Below are 18831 nucleotides of genomic sequence, written 5' to 3'. Positions count from 1 at the left end.
GTATCATATCAACTTTCAACCAATTGAGAGGCAAAGAAAAAATATTGAAATGGACCCTCAATATTAGGTAATTTGATGTGTTAAATCACAAACAAAAAGTAACCTATACTTACGTCCAAAACATCATGTTAAAAAAATTTGGTCTTGTGCCTATTTTTTTTTCTTCCTAATATTAAAAATTCTTTAATCTCCACCTTCCACTTATCATCTCTCGAACTTCTATATATAGTTTCACTCAGTTGCATTTATTCTCAACTCTCTTTTCTCTCTTGGGTTCTTCTCTTCATCTCCACCATTGATAATACTCATTAATACCAAATCTTTTAAGCAAATCTTAGAGTCAATATCAATGGCATGCTTGGAACTCTCAAAAGAGGTTAGTACTTACAATCTAGGCATCTATCTCTATTTTCTTTCTCCGAATAAAGGGCAGCTCGATACATAAGGTATCACACATTCATGTTTGGTCTGGAAAGGGCTGCACTCTAAGGAGTGTAATATAGACAGCCTACACTAATACAAGCATTAGTGACCGTTTCCACAGCTCGAACCCCGGACCTATGAAGGAGACAACTTAGTCGTTGTTCCATGGCTCCCGTTCATTCTTTTAATAATTTTCACCAAGATTGTTAGTTGTATATATCACCCAAAAAAAAAAAAAAGATTTGTTCTTATTCCTAGTGCGTACCATTTACCAATCCTTGATTCTTGATGAGAAGAATTTTACACTATCAGTATATTATGTTTTAATATGATATAGGCACATGTAATATGCTTGTTTTTTTCAAATTATTAATATCACTTTTAGGTGACCTGATAATATAAATTTTTTTTTGAAAAAAAAAACTAAAACTTGTTAAGCTATCTATATATATATTTATTTAATTTATTGTTTTGGAACTTTATTGTTATGATCATCAGGTGAAGTTGAAAGGGGAAGAAATGGATTGCACTAAGGATGGAACTATTGATCTTAATGGAAAGCCAGCAATCAGAGAAACAAGTGGGAAATGGGTGGCTGGAATTATGATTCTACGTAAGCTTTTATTCCTGAAATTAATCATATTAGAAAATTCTTAATATTTATCGTTGAAAAAAGAAAACGACATAAAGTACTATTAGTAATATCTGCATCTGCTTAATTTCTTTTATTAGTTCAATCATGGTATATACTGTTAGAGCTACTCAAGTTATATTATTCTACGTTCAGCATGTACAGTTATGAGAGTATTGAGTGTTAGAATTATATCAATTAAGTATATAAATTATATCTATTTATATAATTCAAATCAATTCTTATCACTGGAAATTACTTTTCCGATTGTGTTAGACTCAACACTCGTAACATTTCTAAAATATAGTCTTACCGGTTCATTATGAGTTCGGAGGTTTATGTGTTTGGAAGTTAACAGGTTTAAAAATTATAAAGTTTACGGGTTCGAAATTCCGCAGTTTTGAAAGTTTATGAAATTTGTGGGTCCGGAAGGTTGTTGGTTTGAAAGTTTATGGCTTCATGTTTATTATATCTAAATTATTTATTAATACTCTTGAGAAGTTATTTTTCTTAATTTGCGTACCAAACATCGGAAAATGAATAAGATTACTACTTATTTTCCAAGAAATCATTTTCCGTTATACCAAACACACCCTTTATGTGTTATTATTTGATTGCGCATAAAATTTTAAAAATAAAATTTTTAAATTTGTTGTTTATAAATCAAGTTATAAATGTTTTTATTGGCGATAAAAAACTAAAAAGGAAAGTTTAAAATTAAATTTATTTTAAATATAAAAAATTATCATTCCTTTTTAGACTGATTAAAAAAGAAAAATATAGATACATAAGTTACGACTAATATTCACTTCTATAATTTTAACCGACGTAGAGCTTTTTCTGTGAGTGAGAAAAAACAAAGAAAAAGAAAGGTTGATAAGGTGAGGTAATAAATGAAGCCAGCTATCATATATGTTGGAAGGGGAAAATGACAAATGATTGAAATGGCCAAAGCCTAACATTTTGCAGTAAAACTAATCAAGACGTGTGTCAAAAAACTAGTCTCTTATTGCTAGGCACTATTTGACAGCTTTCAAATACATAGATACCTAGGTTTTTGGCATATTTAAGCGACGGTACGAAGCTAGGATTTGAAATTTATGAGTTCTAAATTAATTACTTAATATGTAGCTTGTTTTAGATAAAGCATCTCGTATTCATGCAGGGTTTCAGAAATGACCGTACCCAAATAATATAATATAGACAATCTAATATAATGCAAGTATTAATGGATGCTTTCACGATTTGAACTCTTACCTAATAGATCACACGAAAATAATTTTACTGTTATCTCCGAGGCTCCCATTCAGAGGGAGCCGGAGTAGGAGGGACATTTGGTTCCTTCCTCGGATAGGGTCTTGTCTGCAATAGCCAAAATCCTGTGGAAGACAGAGGAAGGATAAGGAAGTGACAAGAAAACCATGCAGTTCTGGGAAAAGACATACTACCTGACATAAACCAACGATACGATGTGGTGGGACTGCCACGTCATCCTTGACAAAATTTTGGTTCTTGAATGGTGGGGGAGGGGCTAATTATGGTGATCTGGACTTTCACTTATCCCCAACTTTTTGCCTTGTGATGTGACCCAAAAAAAAAAAAAAAATTGATAATGATAGTGTCCAAGTTAGGTTTGCTCCCTTTGACTATTTCATTCCGATATAAAATTTGAGATTATATTTGTAACACCCCAAATTATAGATAGGGTACTACATCGGTAAAATTATAAGAGAGATGCTGGATATATAAGTCAACAAGTCTTAGACTTTAGTGACGCGTTTTAAACCCGTGAAGGCCTAAATTCAGAACGGACAATATCACTAGCAGATTGGGTTGTTACGGATGGTATCAGAGTCACTTTTGTATCAATCTTGCTGATGGTAGATCAGAGTTCAACTGAGTTTAGGCAAATCCCGGTTAGGCGGGGAAAACTTCAGTGTTGAATCTAGGCAAATCTCATGCAATGGAAAAAATCTCAACGAGGATGTTGAATCCATAAGAGGGAGTCTATGTTAATATTACAATAATTTTATATCAAATTCTTATATTATCTACTATCTCATATTGAAAATGGAATTATAACCTTGTTTTACATCAAACGACCCCCTGGTATTATTTTTCACCAGTATAGGTATGTTAAATAACATAATTCATTAATTTTATAAAAATAACAAAATAAATATTATTTCTTATTTTTATTGAAATTTGAACATCAATCCTCTCTAAACTTCACTCCAATTTCATTTTATATTTTGGTGCATTTGTCTTACTTTGTCTCTTAATAGCAGTTTAATACTTTCACTTCTTTGTTTTCTTCTTTAATTGACATTTGGTTTCCATATTGAATATGTAGTGAATCAAGCTTTAGCAACTCTAGCATTTTTTGGAGTTGGAGTGAATTTGGTGTTGTTCTTGACAAGAGTGTTAAAAGAAAACAATGCTGATGCTGCTAATAGTGTGAGCAAATGGACTGGCACAGTCTACATCTGTTCCCTTGTTGGTGCTTTTCTTAGTGACTCTTACTGGGGAAGATTCAAAACTTGTGCCATTTTTCAAGTCATCTATGTAACTGTAAGTATCCATTACTCCCATCATATCTTGCACAAGCGCTATTCGTGCTAATTGTTAGTATTGATTGTAAAACGGGCCGATGGAGCCTATGTTTATCCGGTTCAACTGAACTGAGTATTTTCGACACAGAATATATATTGAACCTATAATTTCAAAAGTACATAGAGTTCACTGCCAAGAAACTTAAAGGTTGAACATATTCCAAAACTTGTGCTCAATTTTCAAGTCATCAATGTCATAAGTATCCATTACTTCCATCATACTTCTGTAGATATTGAGAAACTACTAATGGGTCTTTGGTACGTGGACTAAATTATTCCGGGCTTATAATACCAGGATTATAACTCCTGGAGGATAAAATAATCTCAAGTTTGATTGGGATAAGGTGGGATATCCTGTATTAAGTCAGAGAGTAAATTTATACCATGTTTGGTTGATGGTACAAATTTATCCCACCTTATTCCGCGTACCAAACAACCCCTAAGAGTACACTAGCTTATAAGTTCACAATCAAGAAGATCTAATGTTGCTACCATTATCTTGCACAAGCGCGATTCCTGCTAATTGTTAGTGCTGATTGTAATCAAAGGCAGATGGAGCATATGTTTAACTGGTTCATCTAAACTTAGTATTTTCAACACAAAATATATACTGAAACCATAATTTCAAAAGTACATAGACTTCAGTATTAAGAACCTAGGTTGAACCTATCAAGCTTAAATCTTGAATTCGCGTCTGACTGTAATAGTCCTTGATCTTGCTCTTACTAAGTTTGGAACATCATTGACAGGGATTGGCATTACTAGCACTAGCATCACAACTTTACTTGCTCAAACCTAAAGGTTGTGGGGATCGAACAACTCTATGTGGAGAACATTCAACCATGGGGGTTGGTCTATTCTACATATCTGTGTACATGATTGCACTAGGATATGGAGGTTATCAGCCAAATATTGCTACCTTTGGGGCTGATCAGTTTGACGAGCATCATCCGAGGGAGTCTCAATCTAAAGTTGCCTTCTTCAGCTACTTCTACCTGTTCATGAACCTTGGGTCGCTCTTCTCCAACACTATTTTAGACTACTTTGAGGATGAAGGAATGTGGGCTCTTGGCTTTTGGGCATCTGCAGCATCTGCTTTTGCAGCATTATTGCTCTTTCTTGGAGGCACTGCTAGGTACAGACACTTCAAGTCTAGTGGCAACCCTCTTGCCAGGTTTGCTCAAGTTTTAGTTGCAGCAACAAAGAAGAATAGAGTGGAGACACCAGAAAATGAAGATGACTTCTACCAAGGGGAAGACGACGACGTAACTGGTGGTAGAAAAATGCTACACACCCATGGTTTCAAGTAAGTAGAAATACACACTTAGCAGTTCAATCCACTATGTCTACAAGAATCTCAAATTTATGACCCGACTGTCATTCATTTATCATTACTAGTCTATTTGCCATTCTATAATGCACTAAACTAGATTTTTCATGTTGCAGATTCTTGGACAGAGCAGCTGTGGTGACATCAAGGGAACTTGACGACCAGAAGCTGAGCGATCACAACCCGTGGCGCCTCTGTCCTATTTCACAAGTTGAAGAAGTTAAATGCATTTTGAGACTGCTGCCCATTTGGCTATGTACCATTATTTACTCTGTAGTTTTCACGCAAATGGCCTCACTCTTTGTCGAGCAAGGCGATGCCATGAAAACTACAATAGCAAACTTCAGGATTCCAGCAGCAAGTATGTCTACCTTTGACATCCTTAGTGTAGCAGGCGTCATATTTCTAAACCGCAGAGTTCTTAATCCACTGGTCAGTAGGTTTAAGAAGTGCAAGGGTGATAATACCGGGCTAACTGAACTTCAAAGGATGGGTATTGGACTAGTCATAGCAGTAATGGCTATGCTATCAGCAGGAATTGTGGAGTGCTACAGGCTAAAGTATGCGAGCAATGACTGCAAACACTGTGAAGGCTCAAGCTCTCTTAACATCTTCTGGCAAGTCCCTCAATATGCTTTTATAGGAGCTTCGGAAGTATTCATGTATGTAGGTCAATTAGAATTCTTCAATGCGCAAGCACCCGATGGACTTAAAAGCTTTGGAAGTGCACTATGCATGACATCAATATCATTGGGAAACTACGTGAGTAGCTTCCTCGTGAGCATAGTGATGAAAATATCAGCAACAGACAACATGCCGGGATGGATACCAGGAAACCTTAACAAAGGTCACTTAGACAGATTCTATTTTCTATTAGCTGGTTTGACATTAATAGATTTGGTTGCTTATATTGCATGTGCTAAGTGGTACAAGAATATTAAGCATAGCGAAAAGATTCAGGAACACGAGGAAGATGACAAGGTGTGAAGTCCAGCATACCTGATATGGATCATACCTTAGGGATTTTCTGACAAAGCCATATGAATAAGAGGAAGATATGCAGTCACCATAAGATTTTGTTTAGAGTTTCCGCTTTTGGTATTTGGATTTCCTCCATCTCCAATGTTCCAACTCAATCGGCTCAAAATCCCCAGCTCTACAGAAGTGTCCAGAGAGTTGGGCTGCTCTTAATTTCTTGGTCCTTCCTTTCTCATTGTTGCTGCTGCATTTGTTGGTTCTGTCATATTAGTTCTTGATTTAACGAACATTTTGGATTGATATGTAAATGGATTGGCTTTTCCTGTATCCAAGAAACTGTTGAACAATACTGATTTACCCTTAAAAAATTCCCATGTCCAAAAGACCTCATTAATTTCATATGCAATTCAGAGCTAACTCTTCACCTTAATAAACAACTTGCATCGATATGTTTGAGTAAGATGGACAACAACAAAAAACTGTAAGTTTTTGAGTTTCTGAATGCCTGGAGCATTCGTGCCGTGAAGTCCCATATTTGGGGGGGGGGGGGGGGGTGTTAAACAGGCTCCAATAGGGGTACCGAACACCGGGTGGGAAACCTGAAACCTCACGAGTTTCTCTTAAGTGGAAGCATTTTCCTCGAAAAATAAGTTCTACAGAAAACATGAAATCATTTACCAACTGCAAAATATAACTATCCGAAGAGGATTCAGGTCATAAAAGAGAAATGTATGTTCTTGGAAAAGAAAAAGACAAGGCAGCCCAGTGCACAAGGCATCTCGAGTTCACGCAGGGTCCGGGGTAGGGCCGCACCCCAAGGGATGTGATATAGATAGCCTACCCTAATGCAAACATTAGTGGCTGCTTCCACGGTACGGATCCATAACCTATAAGTCACACGGAGACAATGCTCCCTATCACTAGAAATTACACCAGAAAACCTTTATACTATTTTACATATCTCCATTTTCCATTATACAGTAAAAAAGAAGTAAGATCTAAACATCCTGAAAGCTAATGAAGAGGTAATTTCAAGATGACTACTACTAGTAATTTTGAAATGGTTGTTATACAACAACGACGACGACGACCCAGTGAAATCCCACTAGTGGGGTCTGGAAAGGGTAGTGTGTACGCAGACCTTACCCCTACCCGAAAGGGTAGAGAAATGATTATTATAATAGCCTTATTTTAGCATGAGTTTCAACTGCCATTATATATACCACCAGTGGCTAAATGGTGTACTCATGTTTTTCTACACATCATCACAAGGAACCAATACATTGGCATTTCTCATATCAACAGCCCCACGAATTGATAAGTCATATTTTAATACTAAAAACATTCACAGTGACAGACATTTTGGTTTAACTTGGAGTTCTTTCTCCTACTGTAAATTGAAAAGATACAGCATGCAAGTATGGTGCCCACTCTTGACTTTTATGAACCAAGTGTCAAAACATTAGAAATAGCATGTGATTCAGATAGCTTTAAATGGCGAGATAGTCTACATTATTCTTACATTTCTCTAAACTAACAATTGTACTTAAGTTGGGGTCAGCGATAAGAATCCTCACACATCAAGTTACTCAATTTGATAATAAAGTTCACACTTGTCCTAATCTATCATCAAGCTCTTGTGCCAAAAACTCAAACTTCCACAAATGTGCAGAACCTCAGTGGATATATCAATAGCATAGTCTAATGCATAGCAGCAAATGCAAAACCGATATACAACTTGGACAGGTATGAAACAGCAGCGGCGCCAATGAAGGAGGCACTAGTTCATTCGAACGCAATAGCTTTGTCTTAGACTTTGCATATGCATTATAGAGCTCACTAAATAAGTACATATAATAGATTTAGAAACTACTAAATTAGACAGGATGTGGTAGAATTGTAAAGCAGAACCTATAAACTTCAACTCCTAAATCTGTCTTTTGTATAAAACTCAAAAAGACCTCATTTGTGTATAATAATATAGGAACGATAAGCATGAAATATATATTCCTGTGTCCTAAAAGTTTTGGCCTTTCCTAGATTCGAAGTAGATAAAATTTAACCATTTCCACACCAAATTGATAAGGAGGAATGCAACTTATACAACCTTTTAAAAAAATAAAAATAAAATCTTTCTTTAATAGAAGGTGAAGGAAAAATTGGAGAAGGGATTACAAAGTAGGGAATGAACTCTCACCAACAAGATTGAAAATTCTGTTAGACAACTGGACTACTAAGATTATCCTAACTTATAGTACTACTTTTAACCTCGAAAAATTATATTTACCTTAGTTTGACTTGGCTTAATAGTTAATCAAATTGACTCTTAATAAATGAAAAAAAATATCAATCAAGTGAGAAGACGATAGTAGTTGATAATAAAGCGACTTACACATGTTACATGCCTATTGAGTATAGAGTCAATTACTCAAATGGCCACTCAACTATCACAAATTATCTCCTAAAGTCACTTTTTTTTCGTTTGTAACAACAAAATCACTGAACTATGCCTATTGCACTCAGAAGGTCACTCAACTAGATTTTTCAAATTTTGGATTGCCAGATACCTATTTACCCTCTAAATTATAAACATTTATCTTCTTTTTATTTTTTTTAAAAATATTTTAGTATTAACAACAAAAATTCAAAAAATTATTTATACAATTCAGAATGAAAGAAAATAAAGGTTGTAAAATATATATTCCATGCACGTAATATAAAAATAATTATTTAAATAAAGGTATTTTTATAATATACATTATATATTCTTAAAAATTATGCTCAATTATATTATTATATTTCTACCAACTTTCCGACAACACAAAGTTATATCACTGGAAAGCAGAGGAACTATCTGTATATGGTAAAATATGCTATGTTAAGTCGTGCATGGAATATATATAATATAATTGAGCATAATTTTCAAGAATATAAAATGTATATTATAAAAACATTTTTATTTAAATAATTATTTTTATATTATGTGCATAGAATATATATTTTACAACCTTTTATTTTCTTTCATTCTGAATTGTATAAATAAATTTTTGAATTTTTATTGTTAATACTAAAATTATTATTACTAACAAATTATTCTAATTAATTTTTTTACTATGCTCATTATTTTGGTATTCCAACATTATATATGCTTAAAAACTTTTTTATTTTTTAATTTATAAATAATATTTAGGTAAGTCCATAATGTAAATTAAAAAGAGAAAAATCATAATATTAAAAAGTTTTAAAAAAATAAAAAGAAGATAAATATTTATAATTTAGAGGGTAAAATAGGTATTTGGCAATCCAAAATTTAAATAATCTAGTTGAGTGACCTTCTGAGTGCAATATGCATAGTTCAGTGACTTTGTTGTTACAAACGAAAGAAAAATGACTTTAGGAGATAATTTGGGATAGTTGAGTGACCATTTGAGTAATGGACTCTAATATTATTGCTATTAAAAATATATTTACAATTTACAATGCATTTAATGATTAGCCAATTCACCAAACTTCAGGATTAAGTATCCTGAATTTTTGAGTAGCTAATTTGAAATTCAGGACTTAGTGTCCTAAATATATGAGCTGCTAAGTTGAAATTCAGGAGTAAGTGTTGCATTTCTAAATTGCTAATTTGAAATTCAGGATATAAGATTCGAAATTTATGACACAATTTCCGAACTTTAGGATATGATATCCTGAAGTTTATGGTTCAAACTTCAAGACGTCGTGTCCTGAAGTTTGAGTAAATTGGCTAATCTTTAAATACATAGTAAACTGTGGATATATTTTAAATATGATACTTAAAAGTGACTACTTGGTGTCATTTCCACTTCTTTTCATGTATATTTGGCTCACTAACTACTTTTGTGACATAATTTGTGTCTAATGAATGTCTGCTGTCCAATTTCATTTTTATCTTACACACGTACACTTTTGTTGCTCTAATTGCTAAATTACCCAATCTGGCTATAGTGTATAGGATTTATAAATTAAAAAAATTCGTAGCCTCATTCTATAAAGTTTGGCAAGTTGCAACATTATATTCGTCCAACATGGAATCAACAAACAATAAAAAGCAAGTAAATTGTTTTGCAAACTCGCCTATATATTTTCTTTTATGTGGAACCATTAGTTCCATTTTATTGTTGGTTGCTCAAGATTCTATCATTCTATATATCTAATTTCTGTCGTTAATAAGTGTGTGCATATTATCCTCTTTTAATTAGAAAAGTTTTCGAATCTTTTTCTAGGAGCTGAAAGTCTTCCCGTGTAGGAAGACCTCCTAGATAAGAGACATAGGGCTAAAGGCTAGGCGAAGCAGTCTGAATATTGCACCCTAGATGGAGAAAGGCCCCCCGGGGGCAGCTGGGCCACCTGGACTTATCATCGCACCTATGGTCCAATATATATTCAGTTTGAACCTCGACTATTTCACAAGATACTTGTTACCTTCCACTAGCACAAATACCGAGTACTCAAATACCAAATGGTTAAACTGGAAAAAGAAATGGTTACTGCGAAATGATAAACAATCCAAAGGTAAATTTTCTCAAAAGCTATTATAAGTATTTTACCAAAAGGTAACAAAAGCATACAACTTCTTTAGCAATACTGTTTTCAAATACTCTTTGAAAATTAATTATATTTTTCCAAATCCTAGATCAAAACCAAATCCAGAAGGCATCAGTATTTATTCCTTTGCTTGGGTGTAATAATATTTGTAAAGCAGGAGAAGAATAGTAACAAAAATAGAAAAAGGGGGAAAAAGAAAAAATATATTCTTTGCATTGGCTTGAGAATTAACATGGAATAGTGTAGTGTTTGCCTAAAATAGGTACATTAAGCTAAATTTACGAAGAAGGAAGAATAGAATTGGTTTACCATATTAGAATCAAAGGATTTTCATCTCAAGCTATGGCATCAATAAATTTGGCAAAATTGATACAATTTGGTAAAAATATGGTACTCCTAATTGAAAAGCAGAGTTTCATGTTGCAGAACAACCAGGGACAGATTCACATGGACCCTAGCGGTGTCATGGGACACCGCTTCGTCGAAAAATTATACTACATATGTATATAAAAATAATAAATAAAACAGAAATACAAGATAAAATCATTAAAAGTGACACCACTTGCATCAAAACAACTCAATAGTCTAGTGGTTGATAGCTTCAAATTTGATGTGAGAGGTCTTGGGTTTGAACTCCCTTGGCTCCACAATTTTTTTTTGACTGTTACAGGCCCATTACTAAAAATAGTGATACCGCTTATGAAAAATCCTGCGTATGCCACTGAGAACAACGTTATTCCAATGTCATCTAATGAAATTCGATCATTTTGTTGTGTGGGTTTATCTCATCTAAAAGTCAAAGTTATTAAAGAGAACACACTTTTATTTACTTAATTATATTTTTAACACACTCGCTCATTGTGTAAATTTAATTTAATTATTTCATGAGCCAAGCATGTGAAAATTCTTTTTTTAAGACTTAAATCTATAACCTTTCGTTGCTCTAATATGATATTGAATTGTGTAATCATATCATCTAAAAACTCAACACATTTTCGGAATCTTATAAGTCTTATAATTTCTCATGATCAATTAAGCATGTAAAGGACAGTCCGATGCACAAGCCACAAGGCATCCCGCGTTCACGCAGGTTTTGGAGATGGGCCGTAACCTAAGGGGTATAACTTAGACAGTCTACCTTAATACAAATATTAGTGACTGCTTTCACGGGTTGAATCCATATTAGTTAAAGCTAAGTAAGGTTAATAAAGTGTCAAAGTTTGTCCAAGGTCTCCAAATCATACAGCAGAGCTTCACACTAATTACCATTTGATGTGTCAAATCAACTGAACCAATTTGACAGACTAGAAAGACATTGAAATGAACGATATTGAAATATTAAATGGGACCCTCAATATTAGGTAATTTGATGTGTTAAATCATTTAAATCACAATACACACACAAAAAAAAAGTAATCCTATGCTTACGTCCAAAACATCATGTTAAAAATTCGGTTCTATGCCTATTCTTTCTTTCTTTTTTCCTTCTAATTTTGTGATCGTTGTAGTCTCTACCATCCACTTAACTCTCTCAAACTTCTATATATACTTTCACTCACTTGCATTTACTCACTTGCAACCTCTTTACTTTATTGGTTTTGAGAATACTCATTTCTTCCCTTTTACCACCGTTTTCTTCTAGTCTTTAATTCAAGCAATTACCTTTGAGTCACTAATGATGGCATGCTTGGAACTCTCCAAAGAGGTTAGTACCCACCATCTTTTTTGTCGACATATATTCATAAAGATTGTTAGTTATATACGATAAGTTTGAGTCTTATATCTTATTCGCGAGAATTTGTTTTCTCCGATATTGTTTATTCATTAAATGGCTACACACACCTATTTCACACATAGAGAAAAAAAAAAGATCATTAGTTCTTTCGATTTCTCAGTGCCTACCACTTACCAATCTTTGGTTCTTTTCTTGAAGACAGAAATAAGGTTAAATGAAGTGCATATTCATTTCTTTATGCAAATGTTTCCTCATGCAAGGAACTGTATATACATATAAATTTAACTTATGTATACTGACATTATAAATAATATTTACATTATTATGTTTTACTATATTATAGTAGGTAACTTACTTTATTTTTCAGGTTACTAGCTAATTATGTCACTTTTTATAAATAGTTACTCGTATTTATTTTTTAGGTGACTTTACGGTACAAAAATTCTTCTACAGTCAATAAGTAGAACTTAAACATAATAAATATAAATAAATGATCTAACACTTCAATGGAGTTTACTAAATTTACTATATTATTTATCTTTTGTCTTTTAGGTGAAAATGATGAAAGGGGAAGAAATAGAATGCACCAAGGATGGAACTGTTGATCTTGATGGAAAACCAGCAATCAGAGAAGCAAGTGGAAAATGGGTGGCTGGAATTATGATTCTCCGTAAGCTTTTTTTCCTTTTTTTCTTCCTAAAATTAATCATATTGTAAAAGTCGTAAATTTATCTCCCGAAAAAGAAACGATAAAACTTGTGATATCTGCATCTGCTTATCTCTCTTTTGAGCTATATCCAGATTAAGAGTATTATTATTATTATTATTATTTATGATAAGCTACAGTTTTTATACATGGTATATACTGTTAGAATCTACATCAATTAAGTGCATGTATCATAATCTGCCTATATATAGTTTGAATAACTTCACCACGAGTGAAGTACACGAACAACCATTCTTAGGGTTATTATTTAAGGATTATTTAATACTTATTTTATCCTGAGAATTTAAAATAAAAATCTTAATTTTGGAATAATTCAGAACATTTGTCTCTTAAAAATTTTGAACTGAAAAACTGAAATTCAGAATATATTGGTTAATTCCTAAATAGCAACCCTTTAGAGTAACAACCTGTTGTTATTTCTACCTTCACCACGTAGATATTGGACTATCCAATATTGAGATATTCGTGTTATATTATTCTAGGTTCAAGATATTCAGTCATGGGAATAAAGTGTAAGAATCTTGTGGTACAAACTACATCGTTTCAAATTATTCTAATTAATTCGTATGACCTATGATAACTTTTCAGGTCATATTCCTAAATCCTAACAAGTAATATTCACTTCCAATATGATTTTACGGACCTAGAGGCTAAGGCTAGAGCTTCTTTTTCTTTTTCTTTTTCTTTTTCTTTGTAATGGAAAAACAATAAAAAGAAAGGTTGATAATGGTGGAATAAGGTGAGGTAATAAACGAAGCCACATATCATGTGTTGGGAAGCTAGAAAATGACAAGAGAGTGAAAAGGCCAAAGCCTAACACTTTTCAGAATAACAAAGCCGTGTGTCAAAAAAATTCGAGAGCTATTGCTGGGCCTATTTGATAGCTTTCACATATACACGTACATAGGTCTTTATCGTATGAAGAACCTAGTGGGATGTGTAAGATTCTTTCATTTATAATTAAAGGCTACGAATTTGAGTATTGAAAAAAAAAAAAAAAAAGACGTATGAATTAGCAAAATTTATAGGTAACAAATATCATATGATTGTACCAAAAAATTCCAAAAAAGTACATAGGTATTTGGCTCCTCCGTATTGGGGTAGGGTTTTGTCTATAATAGCAAAATTCCTGTGGAAGAGGAGGAGGGATAAAGAAGTGACGAGAAAAGCATGCACTATTGGGAAAGACATCTTTGGCAATTGGCACATACCTAGGAAATGAAGTGGTGGGGCTACTACGTCATCCTTGACAAAACTCTGCTACTTGGTGGGTGGGTGGGACAATTCTGTGATCTGGACTTTCACTTATCCCTAACTTTTTGCCTTCTTATATATTTATACAATGTATTGGGGTGTATATACGACTTGTTTAGATCATAAGATGATAAAAAGTAAGAAAACGATTTTTACAGTGTCAATAATTTGGACAGGTGAATAGGATAAATTATGATGATCCATACTTAAATAGTGGAGACTTACGAAAAAGTATTGCATATATATTTATTGACCATGATAGTATCCGAGTTAGGTACTTTCGGTAATTCCATAGTTTGCTTGCACGACTTAGTCATATTCTCGTGTGCTGCCTTGGACTTATTTGTCTAAATATACTATCTTGCTATTACTTGTTATCGGTATTCCTTCCATATTCTTTGTTGCTATATCCGATTTAGCTTTCTAACTATTTGTCTTGTTATCGGGGCTTCCTTCACCTTTTTTAGCCGAGGGTCATTCGGAAACAGTCTCCCTATCCTTCCAGGGTAGGGGTAAGGTTGCGTACATTCTACCCTCCCCAGACCTCATTTGGTGGGATTATACTGGGTAGTTGTTGTTGATAGTATCCGCGTTAGGTTGCCCGTATCATCTATTTTATTGGGTAAATGTCTTACCCGTGAGTACAAAATTACAAATATGGGTGCTAATGGGTGTGTGGTAGCGATGGGGTGTTTACTTTCAAAGAAAAGTGCAAGAGTTTCGAATATAGCATAGAGAATTTGCTTCAACATCGAGACATTGTCCTTTTGCATTTAATTAGGAATTCTTGGGTTCATTCAAGAAATAATGAAGTGTCAAATCTAACAGGTAACCTATCAGTCCAACTTTAGACATTGATTGCTTGCTAAAAGTTCATTTGACAAGCCAACCTTCTAGCACATGATAATAACCAAGAAAGCAAGTCCTATCATGGGGTGATTGATATGATATAATGGCTACTAGCCTACTATTTAGGTGTGGTCAGTTTCATAATGTCTTAATTCAGAATTTATATTCCAACTCAATCCAGAAATGGACATTATGATAAAGAACAAGAAAAAAACAGCAGAAATTGTTGTGAAAATAATAAATGGTGTCTCCACAAATCGATATTTCAGGCAACCAATAAAGTTGAACTACGTACGTACGTACGTACTTTTAAAAAGGATAAAGCGACAATCAATTTTTCAAATTGCATTAGGCTTCTACTAATGAGTAATGACAATCATTTCCTTAAGTGCACACTTATCGCATATATTAACCACTAATCCAAACCAGAAAATTCAATTATCAATGTCACTAATACTTCTTCTACTTATTCTTTTGTTTAATTGATATAAAATTTTGGTTTCCATATTGATTATATAGTGAATCAAGCTTTAGCAACTCTAGCATTCTTTGGAGTTGGAGTGAATTTGGTGTTGTTCTTGACAAGAGTGCTGAAAGAAAACAATGCTGATGCTGCTAATAGTGTGAGCAAATGGACTGGCACAGTTTATATATGCTCCCTTGTTGGTGCTTTTCTTAGTGACTCTTACTGGGGAAGATTCAAAACATGTGCCATTTTTCAAGTCATCTATGTAACTGTAAGTATCCATTACCTCCTATCATACTTCGGTACATATTGAAAAACCAATTAAGAATACACTAGCAGAATAATTCACAATCAAGAAGATTTAATATTGGCTGCTACCATCATCCTGCACAAGCGCGATTCCTGCTAATTGTTATTGTTGATTGTAATCACAGGCTGATGGAGCCTATGTTTACTTGGTTCAACTGAACTCAGTATTTCCAGAATTGTGTGTATGTCTATACATATATTGAGAAATACTAAAATTTCAACAAATATTAAATTTTGAACCCCATGATTTCAAAAATACACAGGGTCCAGTGCTAAGAACCTTAAAGGTTGAACCTATCGAGTTTAAATTCAGAATTCACCTCTGATTGTAATAAGTTATCTATCTTGCTCTTACTAAGTCTGGAACTTTGTTGACAGGGATTGGCATTACTAGCACTAGCATCACAACTCTACTTGCTCAAACCTAAAGGTTGCGGGAATCGAACGACTCTATGTGGAGAACATTCAACCATGGGCATTGGTCTGTTCTACATCGCTGTGTACATGATTGCACTAGGATATGGAGGTTATCAGCCAAACATTGCTACCTTTGGGGCTGATCAGTTTGACGAGCAGCATCCAGGGGAGTCTCACTCTAAAGTTGCCTTCTTCAGCTACTTCTACCTATTCATGAACCTCGGGTCGCTTTTCTCCAACACTATTTTAGACTACTTTGAGGATGAAGGAATGTGGGCTCTTGGTTTTTGGGCATCTGCAGCATCTGCTTTTGCAGCATTATTGCTCTTTCTTGGAGGCACTGCTAGGTACAGACACTTCAAGTCTAGTGGCAACCCTCTTGCCAGGTTTGCTCAAGTTTTAGTTGCAGCAACAAAGAAGAGTAGAGTCGAGACACCAGAAACCGAAGATGACTTCTACCAAGGGGAAGACGATGACAACACAACTGGTGGTAGAAAAATGCTACACACCCATGGTTTCAAGTAAGTAGAATGTAGAAATACACTTAGCAGTTCAATCCGCTATGTCTACAAGAATCTCAAATTTATGACCTGACTTTGTCATTCAATTATCATTGATGACTAGTCTATTTACCATTCTATAATGCACTAAACTAGAGTTTTCATGTTGCAGATTCTTGGACAGAGCAGCAGTGGTGACATCAAGGGAACTCGACAACCAGAAGCAGAGGGATCACAACCCGTGGCATCTCTGCCCTATCTCACAAGTTGAGGAGGTTAAATGCATTTTGAGACTGCTGCCCATTTGGCTATGTACCATTATTTACTCTGTAGTTTTCACGCAAATGGCCTCGCTCTTTGTTGAGCAAGGTGATGCCATGAAAACTACAATAGCAAACTTCAGGATTCCAGCAGCAAGCATGTCTACCTTTGACATCCTTAGTGTAGCAGGCGTCATATTTCTAAACCGCAGAGTTCTTAATCCACTAGTCAGTAGGTTTAAGAAGTGCAAGGGTGATCATATTGGGCTAACTGAACTTCAAAGGATGGGTATTGGACTAGTCATAGCAGTGATGGCTATGCTTTCTGCAGGAATTGTGGAGTGCTACAGGCTAAAGTATGCGAGCAATGACTGCAAAAACTGTGGAGGCTCGAGCTCTCTTAACATCTTCTGGCAAGTCCCTCAATATGCTTTTATAGGAGCTTCGGAAGTATTCATGTATGTAGGCCAATTGGAATTTTTCAATGCACAAGCACCCGATGGACTTAAAAGCTTCGGAAGTGCACTATGCATGACATCGATATCGTTGGGGAACTACGTGAGTAGCTTACTTGTAAGCGTAGTGATGAAAATATCGGCAACAGACAAAATGCCTGGATGGATACCAGGAAACCTTAACAAAGGTCATTTAGACAGATTCTATTTTCTATTAGCTGGCTTAACATTAATAGATTTGGTTGCCTATATTGCATGTGCTAAGTGGTACAAGAATATTAAGCATAGCGAAAAGATTCAGGAATATGAGGAAGATGACAAGGTGTGAAGTCTAACGTACCTGACATGGATCATATCTTAGGGATGTTTTGCCAAAGCCATATGAATAAAAGGAAGATATGCAGTCACCATAACATTTTGTTTAGAGTTTCTGCTTCGTATTTGGATTTCCTCCCTCTCCAAAGCTCCAAACTCAGTCAATCCAAAATACTCAGCTCTGCAGAATTCTTCAGGGAGCTGAACCCCTCTAAATGTCTAAGTCATCATTTCTCCTTGTTGCTGCATTTGTTCGCTCTGTTATATTAGTTCTACAATTGACAAGCATTTTGGATTGATATGTAAATGGATTGGCTTTTCCTGTATCCAAGAAACTGTTGAACAATATTGATGTACCCTCAAAGATTTGCGTCTGAAAAGTCTCATTATTTAACATGAAATTCAGAGCTAGAAAAGCCAGTCTCCACCTCAATAAAAAAAACTTGCATGGTATGTTAGGGTAAGATGGCCACAAATACTATATCTGTAAATCCTATTGCCAACAAAGTGCATAAAGAAATTGTGTAAGGTTAGATGGCTGTACATATAGAAATCTCAAGAGCTCTTTTTTTCAGCGGAAGCCATTTCATCACAAAATAAGTTCCACATAGAACATGAAATTATTTACTAGTTGCAAAATATGACTATCCTAAGAGGATTCAGGTCATCAAAGAGAATGCATGTTCTGAGAAAATGAAACACATGATTAGAAACTACACCAAAAAGGCCTTTATATTGTTTTGCTTTATCTATGATGTTGATGTATTCTTTTCCAAGATCTAGTAAACCAAGAAAACTGATAAGGAACTGAGATGATGATGACTAAAAATGGTGAAAACTGAACGATAATGCAACACAAAGATATCTAACTGCAACCTTTCATCCACATGCAAGTTAGAAAGATAATACACCAGCAGAATTACAAGCAATTTTGGAAAGTAGAGAATGTGAATTATTTTGCCACTGATTTGTCAAATGAAGCATTTAGGGTTCATGAT

At 34.4% G+C, this 18831-nt stretch overlaps 2 protein-coding genes across 2 annotated transcripts; both read left to right on the top strand.

Annotated features, from left to right (window-relative positions):
* The first annotated feature begins 226 nt into the window (after positions 1–226).
* LOC107778270 (protein NRT1/ PTR FAMILY 7.3-like) lies at positions 227–6321 on the top strand. The gene is made up of 5 exons (XM_016598493.2): positions 227–376; positions 922–1036; positions 3408–3625; positions 4416–4972; positions 5113–6321. Exons 1-5 carry the CDS (start codon positions 350–352, stop codon positions 5981–5983), a joined length of 1788 nt encoding a protein of 595 aa, XP_016453979.1. The 5' UTR covers positions 227–349; the 3' UTR covers positions 5984–6321.
* Positions 6322–11905: 5584 nt separating this feature from the next.
* Positions 11906–18197, top strand: LOC107768465 (protein NRT1/ PTR FAMILY 7.3). Its single transcript, XM_016587589.2, has 5 exons — positions 11906–12251; positions 12834–12951; positions 15631–15848; positions 16265–16824; positions 16976–18197. Exons 1-5 carry the CDS (start codon positions 12222–12224, stop codon positions 17844–17846), a joined length of 1797 nt encoding a protein of 598 aa, XP_016443075.2. The 5' UTR covers positions 11906–12221; the 3' UTR covers positions 17847–18197.
* The last annotated feature ends 634 nt before the right edge of the window (positions 18198–18831 follow it).

This window comes from Nicotiana tabacum, chromosome 5, assembly GCF_000715075.1.
Source record: "Nicotiana tabacum cultivar K326 chromosome 5, ASM71507v2, whole genome shotgun sequence".
Taxonomy (NCBI): Eukaryota; Viridiplantae; Streptophyta; class Magnoliopsida; order Solanales; family Solanaceae; genus Nicotiana; species Nicotiana tabacum.
This window is presented reverse-complemented; position numbering and strand designations above follow the sequence as displayed.

Excerpts from the sequence above, each read along its gene's own strand:
- LOC107768465 (XM_016587589.2), top strand. The coding sequence starts at position 12,222 with ATGATGGCATGCTTGGAACTCTCCAAAGAG. Across the intron at positions 12,252-12,833 it reads GCTTGGAACTCTCCAAAGAG|GTGAAAATGATGAAAGGGGA; the intron begins GTTAGTACCCAC and ends TTTGTCTTTTAG. Across the intron at positions 12,952-15,630 it reads GGCTGGAATTATGATTCTCC|TGAATCAAGCTTTAGCAACT; the intron begins GTAAGCTTTTTT and ends TTGATTATATAG.
- LOC107778270 (XM_016598493.2), top strand. The coding sequence starts at position 350 with ATGGCATGCTTGGAACTCTCAAAAGAG. Across the intron at positions 377-921 it reads GCTTGGAACTCTCAAAAGAG|GTGAAGTTGAAAGGGGAAGA; the intron begins GTTAGTACTTAC and ends TATGATCATCAG. Across the intron at positions 1,037-3,407 it reads GGCTGGAATTATGATTCTAC|TGAATCAAGCTTTAGCAACT; the intron begins GTAAGCTTTTAT and ends TTGAATATGTAG.